The sequence below is a fragment of the Zootoca vivipara genome, chromosome 7, assembly GCF_963506605.1.
Source record: "Zootoca vivipara chromosome 7, rZooViv1.1, whole genome shotgun sequence".
Classification (NCBI taxonomy): Eukaryota; Metazoa; Chordata; class Lepidosauria; order Squamata; family Lacertidae; genus Zootoca; species Zootoca vivipara.
The window spans coordinates 2514676-2531428 of NC_083282.1; the positions used below are offsets into that span (position 1 = coordinate 2514676).

The window sequence follows — 16753 nt, forward strand, 5'->3', positions numbered from 1 at the left end:
ATCTTTACTCAGATTTATTGTTCATTCTGAACCATCTCCAAACATGGCACAGAGGAAGACTGGGGGGGAGGGGCAGGCACGTGATGTCCTAGTCCCAAGAAGGTTGCGGTCTAAGTATAATCAGTTTTGCTTTATGCACCATTCCAAGGACTCTTCTCTCTTCATCTTGGAGTTCTTTCCGTGCTTCTTTCACAGTGTGAGACTAGGTGGTTCTGCCACTCAGAAAGGGTGTTGATCGCAAGAGAGTACATGTGGGTGATTTTTTGATAGGCTCCATCCCAAACTCCTGCATTAAAACAGAGACGTTCACATAATTTTAGCCCTAAATTTAGCCTATGGGCCAAGAGAGCCTTACAGACCCTAATATGGCTAGAAATGTTTCCATGACACTGCAAGAAATAAGGATTATTTAAAAACTGAAGTCAGCCTGTTGCTGCAAGCTTAATAATAGCAGCAGAACCCTCATGCTTCACACCTGAGACCCTCAGGTATAGGGCGGTATATAAATTCAACAACAACAACAACATTGCACTAATTGGAAATGAAGCTCTGTGAGAGCCCCAAAACTTTCCCAGGCGCAAAAGTGGGGTCTCATGTGACCACCCTAATAGCATCATGAGCATAAATACACAATAAAAAGGGAGTCTGGAGGAATGCTCAGTTGCACAGGCCAACCCAACACATCTTGCCAGGACAGCAAATGCTGTCATTCCCCACCCCCACCCCCACCCCCCAGTCAAAATGCATAACACCCAAAGTTAGCAAGTTGTTAGGGGCACCAGTCATGAAATCTGTAAGCCCCTCTCACTGGCAACAGCAATGCTGTTAGCATCCATTTGTGCACCTCCAGAGGTGACCTCCCTGGGGTGCAAGCTTGGGCAGTGTGTATGGTGGGTTGCCCAAATTAGCCTCTGATGGGGGCCAATGGAAAGCGGAGAAATACGTTGGGCACCAGTCTGGCTGACAGGAGTTTCCAGAAGGAGGCGTACAAGCCCTGTCAACCCCATCTGCCCCTCACTTCCCTCTGCAACACTGCAGAAACCACCTTCTTGACTGTTGGACCCCCACTTGGCCCTGTCTGTCTTCACATGCAGGGGAAGTTGCTAACACACCAAGGGTTTGAGGTGGGTTTGAGACCCATCGTCTATCCTCAGCTGTGTCCACAGTTGCATGCTGACAGTTTCTAGGAGCCACGCAGGTGAGATCTGAGGGCAGGGTGGGGATCAAAGGTGAACAAACAACCCCAGAAGGAGCACGATGTGTCCCCCACCAGAGGTACTACTCCTCCCCCAACACCCCAAACAATTTTGACACCTAAAATCAGATGCTGCTTGGAAGGACAAATAATAAGAACAAGAGAGGATCTGTGAAAAGTCACAGGAGACCATAGTTAGTGTGCCAACTTCAAAGCCAGAGAGAGAGAAGGAAATCCCCACTTCCTTTTAAGTTCTTTAAATTAGTGCTATTTCCCCCTTTCATTACACTTCTTTTGATAAGCAAAGAGCAGGTTGTGGGGGCAGTAGAGGACATTGGACCCAGAGGATGAATGCATTCCAGGCTAAGTCCAGTCCCTTCCCATCTTCAGTCCCTTTTGCTGCCCCAGTGAGATAACAGCCAGGAGTGGCTTGAGGGCATTGAGCAGGCAGGGTCCAGGTGGAGCACAACGCTTTGGGCTGCGGTGACTTGCTGGGGAGTGGGGAGGTGGCTGTCCCCTGCACATGGGGGTTTTCATCATTGGCAACCCCCTTTTCTTTTCCTATCCTGACTGAGCCCCCATTTTTAGCCCCTTCCCCTTGCATGCAAACACCCTACGAGATGGACAGAGAGATGCCACTGCTCTTTGTCTTCTTAGGTCTCCCTCTCCCTTTCGCACATGCAAATACCTCGCAGCCTGCTATGCTAGGAAGCAAAGGAAGTAGGAGGCTTGTATCAGTGGAGGACAGAGGTTTCCCAGGATTGAAAGACAAAGAGAGCAAAGATTGAAACCCATGAGGCAAAGCAGGCATGGTTTCTCTTAGAGGAGTGTCTGAAGACAGGAAGCAAGATTAAAGCTCAGGGATAAGCCTGTTAAAGTGAAAACGGGAAAGAGTCCCTCCTCTTTTTCAGAAAAACTCCATTTCCTTAAGGAAATTCTGTTCACTTGCCTTGCTGTTCTATTTTTTTGGAAACAGGTTATAGACCAGGGTTACCTCTAGCATTAATGTGACAATCAAAGTTATTCCTTCCTCTTTCCAACTTTACTTATCCAGTCTGTGACTGGATAAAGCAGAACCTGAATTTGGGCTGTGCTTTTTTTCCTTTAAAAAAGTGTTTAGGAGTATGTAATAAACAAAATAAAATTCTTATAACAAGTGCTTTCATTTCCCTACTCATATTGAAATACTGCCCCTCAATGAGGCCACACTTAGATTCACAAAATGTTTAGGGGCATGTGTATCCCTGCGTCCCCCAGAATAAAAGCACTGCACCCACTGTACATATTGCCTGTCACCCTGTAATTTCATACATCATGCTGTAACAGTGTCTGTTGTTGAGTAGTGTAACACCAGTGCTTTCTCTTCTGAGTGCTGCCTTTGGTATATAAAAGCCAGGATTGTGTGGCGATACCCCGACCCTCCCCGGAGAATAAAGACCCTAAACAGGACACAGTGATTAAGGTTAATGGGCTTAAATTGGCCACAACTTTATTGATTACGGATTGTGGAGAGGTATTGGCATTAGGCATTGGATCTAACCGACTATACCCGACTCCAGCCCGCTGTGCTGGCAGTCTAAGAAGGGTTAACCACTGTTGGGTGAGTCCTGCGATGTGGATCCACTAGGAGCTCACCCTGGGGCCACCGGTAAGGGCGTGCCTAGGGCCCTCACCTTCCACGGCTTCGGACTTGGCCACGCCCCCAGACTCCTTAAGGAAGTACCCCTCAGCATTTTGGGGGGAGGTGATGGCAGCAACCTCCCCCCCCACCAGAGACCATTTGAGATAATCCAATGCCTAACTGCCAAAACCAAAGTTGTGACGAATTGCTACGAGGTAGGCGAAAACCACAAGGCCAGAGCCAATTTGCCAGGTGGAAAAAGTCCTACCAGGCCCCTCAATGGCGACCAACCGAAGTCCATAGCAAGGCCAACAGAGGGGCCTGCCTAAAGGGAGGGTGGGCGGGTGAAAATCCTAAGGCGGCTGGGGACGGAAGCAAAGAGGCTGAGCCCCGGCCACACGCCCTCTTTTGAAGGCGCAAGCTACGCCCCGGTGCGCCCGGATTGGACGTTGTGGGGGTGATGCGTCCGGGGCCGACCTATGGCAGGAGGGATGGCATCCATCCCCCTGCCACGTGAGAGGGTTGTGGACACCCGCAACCTCCCTCTCCAGCGACGCCGGAAGGGCCTTTTTCACACTGAAGTCTCACACGCCCCTGGCAAAGGATGGGCGGAGGTTATGCTGATTGCTGATTAATTTCTTTTATGAATCACTTCCTATGAAGCATCCCAAAGTGATGTCAAAATACAATAAAAACACATTTAAAACAGTTGCATATATAAAAGCAATTTCAAATCCAGTACACTGACTGGAATTTGTTAAAAAAAACGCAATTAGAAGGTTTGTTGAAAGAGGGAAGTCTTCAACAAGTGCTGAAAATGCAATAGAGATGGTGCTTGTCTCTAATTGCAAATCAGGGACCCAAGAGATTATTCAAGTTTTCAGGAATATAAACATGAACCCACTCCACAGTTGTAATGCATGTCCCTTTTGCTTCACAACAGATGGAGGTGATAGTTGGGGACTTTGGCATTGTTGTTGTGCCACGAGATGGAACTGACACAGACCGGGTCATGAACCATTCCTCAATACTCCGGAAGTACAAAGTAAGTCCTTTTGCAAAAATGCATTGATAAATCAATGTTTTTCCAGGAGTTCATTATACCTCTCCTGTAATATTCCTTTTTTACTTGCCTTCATTGACTGAAGCCTACTTGCCTTTCTGTCTCATCTGGGACATCTCTTGAGTCAGACTACTGATTAAGCAGTGTGAGCTCCCTTCAGCTATGCCAATTCCTGGAAGCACCTCTAGTTTTAACAGTCAAGTGTGAGAATTGCCTGTCCTGAGTTAGCCCAGCAAGAAGAACTAAAGTGAATTTGCTAAGGATACCTTTTAACTTTTGTCTCCTGCCTCAGCACAATTTGCTTCTTAATTAAAATGCTCCTTATTTAAAATAATTTCTACTGTGAGGATGCCAAAATGGAATATGCCTTCATGCTCACCTCAGACAGAGGCAAACATTTTAGGGCAGAGCATCACCTGATCATCTTATGGGAAAGGGTTAATTTTTTTTCTATGCTTCCTCCACAGAACAATATCCTGGTTGTGAAAGATGATGTGAATCACCCCATGGCCATTGTCAGTTCAACTAAGAGCAGGTGCGTCAAGTAAGGGACTGTGGGTAGCGGATGGGCAAAACTGTTGGTCAAACTGTTGGGAGTCTTTTGGTTTTTGCCAACAAATATTTCTGCAGGTGTTTGATTGCAGAGCCAACAATGTTTACTAGCAGTTCAGAAAATGGTGGCAAAGGATTGGTTTTCCCTCTTCCTCACCTCCTCCATCCCTCAACAGGGACTGCAGTCTTTGATGTAAAGTACCCCGTTGACCATTAATGTTCCTGAGCCGTCCATTCCTCCTCTTTCTCAGCTGTTATGTCAGTTGCTAACATGACAATCTATATTCCACGCAGAGAGAGGGGTCATTGTGAAGGTTTACCAGGGTTATGTAGTTAAGGTAACCAGAAAATAGAATCTAGACCACATAAGATAAAGATGTAGCTCAATTATATTAGTTACAACGGCAATACAAACGATCCAAGACTACCACACAAATGCCTGCAAGACTTCAATGGTAAAAAAAGGTAAAGGACCCCGGATGGTTAAGTCCAGTCAAAGGCAACTTTGGGGTTGCGGCACTCATCTCGCTTTCAGGCTGAGGGAGCTGGCATTTGTCCACAGACAGCTTTCCGGGTCATGTGGCCAGCAGGACTGAACCGCTTCTGATGCAATGGGACACTGTGATGGAAGCCAAAGCACATGGAAACACCATTTACCTTCCCACCACAGTGGTACCTATTTATCTACTTGCACTGGCATGCTTTCGAACTGCTAGGCTGGCAGGAGCTGGGACAGAGCAATGGGAGCTCACCCCGTCATGGGGATTTGAACCGCCGACCTTCTGATCAGCAAGCCCAAGAGGCTCAGTGGTTTAGACCACAGCGCCGCAAGACTTCAACCACAATAGGGGACATAATTATCAGTCAACAATGGTTTTCTGCACCTGAGCTTTATACTTTCCTTAAAAGGGGATGACCAATCCTTGAATCTTCAGGTGGAAGTAAGTCTTGAAGTTTTCCCAGTCAGTCCAAGTCAAAGCTTTCACAGTGGAACACCAATGGAAAGCCATCTTTTTGTCTGTTGTCCAGGGAGTTCTTCAAAGCAATGGACACATCTGGAGCTAATTGTGCTGGATTTTTGCCTCTCACTTACATTAGTGACCTTGTGGTACCCTTGCATTATTTCTTTAGTTATATGCTATAGAATGTATTTGTAAGCACCTGGGTGATAAGAGTAAAGATCTGGAACAAAGTAACAATCTTTAACTTATTTCTTTAACACACTTCACCATACAACTTGAATACTCCCTATCCCACATTGTATTCTTGACCTTTACCTGATGTATATAGGACTTCATTTTAAGATTTCACCCAGATAATGACAACTCTCTCTTAGTTTAGCTCAAATTCTGACTTGCTGACATGTGATCAAGACATGACCTGCATGTCCCATATTTTTGTTAGCTGCAAGTGGGTGTATGGAGCTTCACCCAGATTCAGAGCAAATCACGACAGACCAGTTTGACCAGGCTTACATGACCCTGAGATGTGTCTGTTTCTTTAACCTTCTTCACTTTGCTCTTCTTACAATCCTATCCTCACCCCTTCTCTAGTTTGCTGCAAACACACAAGAGCTCTGTTTGCTCCAGCAGGCAAAGCTGGAGGGTAGGTGACACTATCCAGGTAGGAGAGGCTGTGGAGCCATGAAGAAAAAAGTCACGCTCTTCAGTTTGCAACCTTAGCTACCCTAGAATATGCAGCCAAACCAATTAGCAGATTACAGAATTGAAAGTTCTGTTGAGAAATCCACCATGACATGGTATTTTTTTGCAGAATTCTACAGCCCTTTCAATGGCACGGGCAAATGAAATAATTCACCAGAACTCTAGTGGTAGAATGTTATCTGGCTTTTCCTTGTTTATTTCCACGAGTGTCAAAGAAATCTTAGCAGACCCTTTTGTAAACTGTTCTGAGACTTAAGATTGCATGGTGTTGGGCTGTATGTTTGAATGAAGTTTAACCTTGGAACTGCTGTTTGTATAGACCAGCTCTTATTTGTGTAAAGAAAAGAAAATGGGCCTTGGTGTAAAAAGTCCCCTTTGCTTTTCTATTCAGTGGAAGACATCTGTCTGGGGTTAGTTCAAGAGACATCTTGGATATCATAAGCAGGGTGGCTGAGATAAGGGGACAGATCTGCTTTCTCCCCTACCTGTCTCTCCTCCAGTCCTGTTGCCCACATAAGTGGTCCCAGCAGCAAAGTCTGCAAGCAGATTAGCCTGTGCAGCTGTCCAGCTTCTGAACTGACTGCCTCCCTCTGCTTCTGTTTCTCCTACAGACTGGCTCTTCAGCATGGTGATGGTCACGTGGTGGATTACTTGTGTCAGCCAGTCATTGATTACATCCTCAAGAGTCAGCTGTACCTGAATGCCTCTGGCTAAAGCTGCCTCGGAGTTGCAACATGGCAGCCCTATTGCTCCACTCTCCTACGGTTGTTCACCACAATTCTCTCTTTCTCACGCTCTCATTTCTTTCTCATTGCCTCTTGTGTGCATCTGCCTGTTTCACTCCGATGTCCCACCACCACCACCAAATGCCGGGAAGTGCTGCATACAACAACCAACCAAGTGCACACCGTCAAGTAATCTTCCCCCCTTCTAGTTAGGAGAGAGAATGGAAGAGAGGGTCAGATGCTACGTGCCTAAGGGGGACAGCTTTGGTGTCTACCTTCCCAGCATGCATTATTAGGGGATGGAACATTGCATACCTTGGAAGCCAGGAAAGTCTTTTCATAATACATCAGCTAAATAAATTTCAGTGGGCCTTTTTATTTTTAACGCAGGGTTTTTTTCCCTCCCTCTCTTTTTGGCTTTCTAAAAAAAAAATTGCCGTGATCCATTCAAATTAGAATGTGGTTGGCAGAAGGAGATTCTGACCCACTTGGTACAAAGCCCAGACTTTTTAGGTCAAGCATGGAAGAGTTAGCTTGAAAAAGAAAGAAAAAGAAAAGAAACTGCCCAAATTCTGGATTGTGTTATTTCAAGGAGGGGAATTGCTAGGGAAAGGATGCAAGAATGGCAGGGAGGCAGAATTTTCCTTTGTAAATAGATGCTTGTTTCTAAGGGCAGGGGATTTAAATGGGTTTCCTGTTGTGCTTTAATCCCTTTTTTTCTTAAAAAAAAAAAGGAGCACTCCCTAGAGTAGAGTAGTGACACAGAGCACACCTGCCTGGGATGCTACAAGTAAGTAACCCACCTTGCTTGCTCATGGAATGCCTTCAATAATTTGTCCCAGATTGGCTATGTCCTCTTGGTTTAAAGTGTTTAATTTTCTGCAGAAACTCATTTGGCGGTTCATCACTTGTGGTGTCCACTGTACCCTTGCTAGTGTGATTAGTTCAGGCTCGTTCATTCGCAGCTGTTTCTCTCTGTCAACATGCCTGCCTCTTTCAGCATTGTGGGGCAACTGCAGTTAGTTCCACACTCAGGAAGAGGCGTTCTCTCCCTCACTCAGGCAATGCTCTCCCCTAAACCTCAAGGAAATACCAGCAGCTGCACTAGATTTAGTTCTCCAAACAGGTAGCCAGTTGTGATTGTGTTATAGCTAGTGAGAGGAATTGGTGAATGTGTGTCAGAGAGGAAGAAATGCAATACTGTATGATTCTTCAGAAATACAGTGGTACCTCGGTTTACAAACACAATTGCTTCCGAAAGTCTGTACTTAACCTGAAGCAAACTTTCCCATTGAAAGTAATGGAAAGTGGATTAATTCATTCCAGATGGTCCGTGGAGTACTTAAACTGAAGCATACTTAACCTGAAGCGAACTTTCCCATGGAAAGTAATGGAAAGTGGATTAATCTGTTCCAGATGGGTCCGCGGAGTACTTAAACTGAAAATACTCAAACCGAGGCGTACTTAAACCGAGGTATGATTGTAATGTGTCACAACGAAACCATGACTTGCACTTGTTCACTTGGCCCCACTAAACAGAGTTAGAGGATAAAGAAATGTGTCAAATGTCTGAGAGTTTGTGTGTATTTGCTTGATCTGGAGAAGTACTCGCACGTGTGATCTTCCATCGGCACTCCAGAGTGGTATAGCCTCAGGAAAGCTGTTCCATGTGAGATTTCTACAAGTGTAGATCTGCTATTCTTGGTTGGAGTGAAAGCAATGCATCCTTCATTCTGAGTCCTTGCTCGGCTCCATGTTTCTCACTGGACTCATAGGGGACCATCCGCACTGAATACAGGGAGTGTCCTTGGAAAAATCAGTATTTAGAATCTCTGGCTGCTTCCACATTGGTGACCCTGAGTGCTAATGCAAACTACAACCAGAATTGTAATTGTCTTTCCACACTATTGGGGATATTTCACTTTTCTTTTGTTTGTTCTGCTGTACTAGATGAGGAAGAAGGTCCAAATAACATGTGCAGTTATTTGAGAGGGGGGAAATCCAGTTGTTGTTGTTTTAAACAAAGAGTCATTTATTTAGTACTAAGCACGTACTCATTTGAGTGTGATTGTCCATTATTACTAACAAAATGTCAAATAGCCAAGTATTTAATGTTTCCTTTGTATTGAAAGTGTTGAATCAGGGGAAAAACTCATTGTGGTGGTGAATGGAATGGTTTCTGTCTTCTTTTCCTTTAGTAATTTATTGTTAGAGTACTAAAATGTTTTTTTTTAATTTAAGCAGTATTTTGCTACCGTACTATTTTAATATTATATATCCAGAAAAGCATTTTAGTGCTATTTTAAATATTGATGAAAAATACTGTCTGATTTATAAAAATGGTGCCCACCACCAAGGTTATCATGAATGATAAATTTGCTTCTTCAATATGGCACTGCCCGCATCAAAACCACATATCTTTTTTTTAAAAAGAGGATAAGAAAACCGCTAAGGGCATCCATGTATGTGAAGATTGCACAACCCTTTTCAAGAAGATAAAACTTTCTGCTATTAGAAAAAAGATGAAAGAAACACTGAGAAAACAAAGAAGCGTTATAAATGGAAGATGTCATGTGGACTCGTAAAATGTGAGTGAATGGGGCGTGGGGATTCCACCCTAAATACCTCCCTCATTTTCTGTTGCACATTCTCAGGCTGCTGCGTTGGGCAACCAGAGAGGATGGTGGCACACAGGGATGGCTCTCTGAGATTTGTGTCGCAACCTGGCATTGTAGAACCACACCCCAAAGGATTCACTACCCCTTAGACACTCACTGCTGTCACAGGCAGATGTACAGAAGAGACCGTCTCTTTGATGAGAATTTTTCTACTCACAGAAGGCTTAGATATCCTACATGACTCTAGATAAGTAGCTATTGCTGTCCTGTTCCGCATTACCAACTACTATTTCCAAAGCACTCTCTCTTTCACATGCCTCCGTTTTAAGAGCAGCCACAACCTCTTGCTGGAACCCACGATACATCTCAGTGCTAAGCTGCAGAGTGCAAAGCCAAGAATGTATCTGGCAGTGTGTATACCGTATGTCTCTGTGTGAGAGAGTGAAAGGCAGAAATTGTGGCCTTCCAAAAAGTTTTGAAGGACACTTTTGTGGGGAGGATAAAAAAAATGAGGTTAGCGAAGAAAATAGAGGGATGAATTCTCCACACTCTGGAACAAAAGATGGGTTATTTAGGCCACTTTCCAGTTTCATTCAGTTTAGGACAGCATGCCTTAGGAACATAGCATTGTGGTTCAGATGATGTATATAATGTCTTATTTGTCTTATCTTTGCCTTCATGTGCTCAGTTATGCTTATGGTTAGGGGGAGGGGGGAGAGAGAGATGGGCGTAGCATAAATCTGGATGATGTTGATGGGATTACTTTGGAAAGAGTTGGCAAAAGTGTCAGGCTTTGACCCACACATCAAAGGAGTGGGTTTTCATTGCAGGGTGGGGATGGGGGGGGAGGGAAGGTGACTGTTTTACATTACTTGCAATTTTAAACCGTAAAATTTGCTTTGTTTAAAAAAAAGTTTTAAAAGGAAAAAAAGATTTGAATATGCTAGAGTTAGGTCATTGTTGTTAAAATGGTCATGGCCAAAAACAAAACAAAATGTTTAAAAGGATGTAATAAAAGGAAAATTACACTAATGAAATTTGTGTTGACCTTCACTACTGCTTCCATTTACTAGGTAAATTTCTGTGGTTTGCGGCATAGCAACTAGTTTATGGGATTTTATGGGATTTTATGGGATTTGTTTGCTGGAACAGTTTAACAACCTTATTTTATTTTCACTTAGCAATTATATTAAAATAGAATTCTGCAACGCTTGCTTCATTTGTTGTAGCAAAGGTTGAATGACCCCATTAGATAGATGGCTGGTTAAAATGTTGTTAAAGTAGCTGCACACTGACACAATCTGCTGCTGCCTCTCTCGATGACAAACAGGCTTATCCACAGCACACAATCCCATGTGAAAGGTCTGGTGAACAGGGAAAGGCAGATTAGTCCTAATCCAGAGACGTATCCAGTAAGATTTTCATGTGCACCTGGGTTTTTATTGTACTTTTATTTCTGTAGCACAACAACTCTCCCATGTACGGTAGCATCAGAAGCTGATTTCAAACTCTGGTGGGAGAGCAGTTGCTAGAGCAGGGCCTTCATCTGTTTTGTGGACTGAGCAAAGAAGCAGGCCAGGCTGATGCCACGACTAATCACTAGGTAACAGTGGTAGAACGGTTGAAGGATGTTCACAGAATCAAGGCATTGACCAGGATCCCTCAGTCACTGGGGCATGCTGCAACTGCCTTTATCCAAAGTGAAAGTCGATTTCCCCTCCACTAAAATATTCACACTGTACGGAGGGGGGAGGGGGGAGAGAAGTTTCCAGAATGAGAAACAGAATTAAGGAAATGAACAGCCTTCTCAAACCATGGGATTCATTATTTATTTTGCGCTTTTCACCCAACCACAACAGAATACTTAATATTTAGCACCATTATACCTGTGTATGAAGTACTGTTTGAAGCAAGGGCATAGTTCATGTTTCTTTTTCCTACTACAGCCTTGAACGATAACTTAAAACAGAGTTATAAAATGGAAACCAACAGAATTATCTAGAGGGATTTTGTCTGTCTCCCACAAGAAAGTCTGTCCCTCCTTTGACTGAGATGGTGATTGAAAACAAGAAGCTTAGGCTGCCATCCTAGACCCAGTTACCTGGGGGTAAGTTCTATTGCATTCAATGGGACTTTCTTCTGAGTATATTTAGGCTCGGACTGCTTGGCAATTTTACTAAGCTATAACCTAAGGCCAGGTAGGTGGTTCTCACTATATAGCCACATGAGGTGAACAAAACACTCTTGAGCTGCTTGTAGATAATCTCTCAGAGACACCCCATATTCCTTGTAGAAAATGGGAGGAGAAATGAAGCAAGAACATATTGAACCACCATTGCTGCCACAGACTTCTACAAGTATTTACTTTCTACAAGTAACTCTCAGGTCTTCCCCTGCCTCCCCCCCCACTCTGAAGGACTCTGGGAACTGTAGTTTGATTAGAGTATTGAGAATATTCTGTTTGGTATCGCTGATTTCCCAGAAATCCTGTGGTGAGGCAATGCTACTGGACCAGTTTTAGGCCTATGCAAGCTTTCAGAGGCCCACATTCATTCCATCCTTGAGGTTAAGAAACATTAGATGCTAAGAAAGATTTTTCAGAAAGATTCTAAGTGGGAGAGTGAGCATTAAGAGTAATTTGTGGTAATAAAAAGGTTTTAATGTAGCATAAGTTAATTTAGCTGGGTTTAGCTTCCATCTTATTACATTAGATCTGGCTGGGAGAAAGGAAGGCTAGGATGGCGGACACTTAGTAGGCAGTTCAGATCCAGCTGCTGGCTCCAAGCTTTGAACTGTGGCCACACACTAACCCAGGGCACATACCTTCTAATATATATTCAGCAATAAACATGTCTCTCAGCACACCGGTTTCTTTAAATTCAGCTGCTTTGTTGTGCAGCCTGCAGGTTTCCCTCTTGCTTCCCAGGAGTGGGACAACTAGGATAAACTTTATGTCTCCGTGCTTGATGCACCAAAGTGGAACAGCCGCAACATAAAACAGAATGATGCACCTGCTCTTCCAGCCTGATGAACGGAACTTAAAAAAGATCTATTCACCAGTCACATGTGGCTTTTTGAGGTCTGAGAGGCTCAGATCTTTTGAAGCACTTAAAACCATTTGCCTAACTCTGATGCTTTGTGTATCCAAGATCTGGCAGAGTACACAGAAGTCTTCTGTCCCAGCTTCCAAAGGCTTCAAGGTTTTTCAATGGGTGGTATGTTGTAGCAACTTGGGGGAAGACTATCCCGGATTTCCTCCAGGTTCTTGATATCAGCAAGGATCCCAGTAATGCTCCATCCCAGTGTCTGAATCCGAAGTTTCTGATGCCTGGCTGTTTCCTCCAGTTGCACCATCAGTTCTTTCAACTGGTTGTTTCTTGTTCTGACTTTACTTAGGTTCGTTTCAAGCATGATCACACCTTGCTCATCCACAAACTCAGGTTGGTCTATACGAGGAGGTAAAATAAAAGGAGAACTCAATAGCAAAACCTTCTGAGCAAGCATCCCTCAATCTAGTTAGTTGCTGAAGGAGCTGTCCCATAATCCACAAACCCAAGACTTTATAATAGTGTTGCCTAAACTTCTGATAGCTAAGGCCCACTTTTATCTGAATTAAATTTAGAGGCAGGTTCACTCTACCTTCAAAACACTGACTTTTAGAGGCTGAAGGCAGCAGGTACCTCCTACACCTTCAGAGGACTCTGTGTGAGAAACTGTTCAGAGTATGACCCCTGATTGGAAGAAGGCACATCCAGAGCAATGATTCCTGCAGGGATGCAATAGACAGTTTCCTCTGAAGGTAGGTGATCGAACCAACAGGTAATGCAGAGATGCTGTGTAAGTTTCCAGAGAATGACAGGGAAGGGGCAAGACCAGGCAGAGACACTGCAAGTAGCCAATTTAGGGATCAGAGAAGCATTCACTTAATTCCAGCTTCATTCACAAATCCCAGTTTGACACAATCAGTTACAGTAATTAAGCCTATTGTCCATTGATAAAACTGCCATTGGAATGTTATTTATTCACTTACGGATCCTGGATTCTAGAAGGAGAAGTGGTCAATAACCCTGGATTCTGCTACCCCTTGAAAACTGACTCTAAATTAGAAGATCTTAGAAAGGCTTTCATTAAGGAAAGTTTCCAAACAATGTTCTTCACTGTACGTGGGAAATTTTTAATTATACTAAGCAATCTGTGATTGTGCATTTGTGGATAGATTTTGAATTGTAGACCATTATTTGTTTAATCAACCCAAAACAGTCTTCATATAGTAAATAAATATGCAACCATAGACAACGAACAATGTTGTCATCAAATTGTGAGAAATTCATAACCCATACCATCTCTCTGTTTGCAGTTGCAGCCAAGAAAATCCAATCAAAGCTTCTCCAAAAGGCTTAAATCTATTGTGATGGCAATCACGTAGCATGAGCGGCAAAATTTATGATAGGAATTTCCCTATCAGTCACCCAAGCTATTTATAAATCTAGTCTATGAGCTACCCTCTAATGTTTAATTCGGTAAATTTATGCTCATAAAATTTCTAACAGACTGCAATTTGTGATGACTAACTTTGTTTAAAAAACTTGATACAATCTTATTTATTTAGTGACATTTGCATCCCACTCTGTTCCTTACTTGCTGGTAACAGTGCAGTAGCTTTACAGAAATATACAAGCTAAATGATGCTAAGCAACTTCTCCACAAGTGCCTGCATTTTCCCCATAGGTAATAGATTTCTCCTGTACAAGTGCAACACTAATCTCCAGCCATCTATCCACATTTGTCCTACTCACAGAAGCCCCCAAGCTGTGTGGCACCTCTATGCAATTTGAGAACGTTATGACTCCACCTACTAGACGTGCTTGCCCCATTTTACATCCACAGCCTGGATGGGATATCTTAATTTGGCACACATGCGCAGAGTCCAGTGCACACACTGCCAGTGTTACATGGCAGTTCCTTCCCCCTGCCATGCACATTGGGCCTGCAGACATTGAGCTCTGCATACAAAGCCTTTCAAAAGGCTCTGCGTGTGATACCTGGGTGTCAGAAAGGACAGGCATGCATAACTCCTCCCATGCAAACTCATATATACCTTAGGGGACTGTGTGAACTACTTTGTCATGGTCTGGTTAAGGACTTTGCATGAACCTGCACCCTCAAAAGATTGCAATTTATCACACAACAGTATTCAGTCCTGCACCTTCATGAACTGGTCCTGGTGAATGTAATGTGTTAGGACTTCAGATCCAAAAACTTTTCATTTCTAACATCGGTAACAAGTTAAAACCACAAAATGCTTTGACACTGTGCAAAATGCTGCACATGTTGAAGAGCAGCTGGTATGTGGAAAAATATAAGGCCACTCCTAGGGCTCAGAAATATGTTACTACAGCAAACGTATGTTTGCAATCCCACATTTGCCAAGATAATGTGAATGTGGAGTGGGTAGTGGGATTTGCAGGGGAGGATCAACAGGGATTAAGCACTCCAATCTCCTGCTTGCCTATTCTCCCCACATACAGCCTGGCCTCTCATTAGTGTTAGACGACAACCACTGGGATATGGTAGGGACTCTCTCATGATGTGTAGTTCATAGATCACATGGTTTAATCATACAAGGGGATTAGAAAGCTAGCAGTTAAATTTTATGTCTTAATTTGAACCCATAATGTTTTGTCCAGTTGTGTTTTAGACTTCTTCAACCTATGAAGAATGGGATAGTAGCAGCCTCTAGATTTCCCTCTGCAACAGAGGGGGCACCTGTGCAGGATACTACAGGGATTTTCATTGTGGGGCAATTGCACATGGGGCCTCAATGTAAGCTCATCCTTAAGTACAGTGGAGCCTTGGTTCTCAAACTTAATCTCTTCTGGCAAGTCCATTCGACTCCCGAAACCGTTTGAAAACCAAGGCGCGGTTTCCAATTGGCTGTAGGAGCTTCCTGCACCTAAGCAAAAGCAGCGTTGAGTTCCAAAAAACGTCCACAAACTGGAACACTTACTTCTGGGTTTGCGGCTTCTGGGAGCCAATTTGTTTGACAACTAAGCTGTTCAAGAACCAATGTACCACTATACTATATATTTCAATCAATCAATCTCATATGATTAAGCTATCAATAGAGTAAATATTTTTAGTCAACTACCTTTCACCAATAAATTGATTAATTTTGTGTATCATCAGAACTTCAGCAGAGATATTGAAGAAAGTGTGACATAGCATACGAATGCCACCTTTATTTCTTTTTTATCTCTTCTCAAGATTAGAACCAAAATAGCCTCCAAAAGTGAACAAGCAGGAATAGGAATAAATTTATTGGCCAAGTACCAACATACTTGGAATTTTGCTTCGGCTACATTGCAATGTAAACGTACCTTATACAAACACTGTTCCACTCACAACACAATAGCACAGAAAAGGAACCCCACCCATAACTGGCCTCCCCTTCCGCTACACAACTATGAATTTAACAATTTGATGGCACAAGGGAAAAAACTGTTCCTGTGCCTAACTGTTTTTTTGTATAGAGTCCTGTAGCGATGTCAAGATGGAAGTAAATCAACAGATGATGACTGGGATGCAAAGGACACGTCTGCCCTTAATGGTCTCTCTCTCTCTCTCTCTCATAATAATTTTTATTTGATTTTAAAAGCGTAAAGTTATAACAAGACCAAGTACATATACACCTTTAGAGATTCATCTGAATCTCCAGACTTCCCACCATCCCCTCCATGGGTCTTATTGTTAACGTTTTCAGCTGCATATTATCTCATGATCTGTATTTTGAATCTCTCCACATTGTCCATTCAGCTGCACCAACAAGCATTTGCTCTCACCTATTCTAACCGGTTTCTGCTTATTTCTTTCAACTCTACGATTCTATGCTGGAATAATGTTTCCAGACTTAATAGGAAATAGAACTGCTTCTTACCCATCATGCGCAAAACATCATCTAAGGCACTGATGACTTCTCGGACTGTGCTCCCAGCATCATTGGCATCTCCCCAGGCTCCCTGTGACGCCTGACCAACCTGAAGAAGCGGCAACAATCAAATGCATTATTAGCAGGCTTTCCTCCCTCAGCAGGTTCCTTTAAAACCCCTTTTAATAAAAAGGCAAAAAGCTGCAAACTCACTTCCTGAGCTCTGGTTGTATCCATGCCAACCTCCAACTCCTTCCTTTGTAACTCGCTCTCCACACGTCTAGCCTCATCCCGCAAAGAAATGATTCCTTTCTCCAGGACTAATACTCCATCTGCTGTCCTGTTTGCTTCCATGGCCAACCTTCCGATCTCCTGCAAAACAAAGTCAGC

The 16753-nt window shown here is 43.4% G+C and overlaps 2 protein-coding genes across 2 annotated transcripts in view; one reads left to right on the forward strand and one right to left on the reverse strand.

Moving 5' to 3' along the window:
- NMNAT2 (nicotinamide nucleotide adenylyltransferase 2) overlaps window positions 1-10452 on the forward strand; it is a 60796-nt gene extending 50344 nt beyond the window's left edge. Inside the window, exons 9-11 of the mRNA XM_035123017.2 lie at window positions 3760-3861; window positions 4347-4414; window positions 6707-10452. Coding sequence (XP_034978908.1) covers window positions 3760-3861; window positions 4347-4414; window positions 6707-6809 — 273 coding nt within the window. The 3' untranslated portion in view covers window positions 6810-10452. The remainder of the gene's footprint in view (window positions 1-3759; window positions 3862-4346; window positions 4415-6706) is intronic.
- Window positions 10453-11259: 807 nt separating this feature from the next.
- Window positions 11260-16753, reverse strand: part of LAMC2 (laminin subunit gamma 2) — a 45219-nt gene continuing 39725 nt past the window's right edge. The window contains exons 21-23 of the mRNA XM_035123663.2: window positions 16577-16735; window positions 16373-16472; window positions 11260-12884 (exon numbers count right to left, since the gene is read on the reverse strand). Of these exons, the coding sequence (XP_034979554.2) occupies window positions 12634-12884; window positions 16373-16472; window positions 16577-16735 (510 nt within the window). The 3' untranslated portion in view covers window positions 11260-12633. The remainder of the gene's footprint in view (window positions 12885-16372; window positions 16473-16576; window positions 16736-16753) is intronic.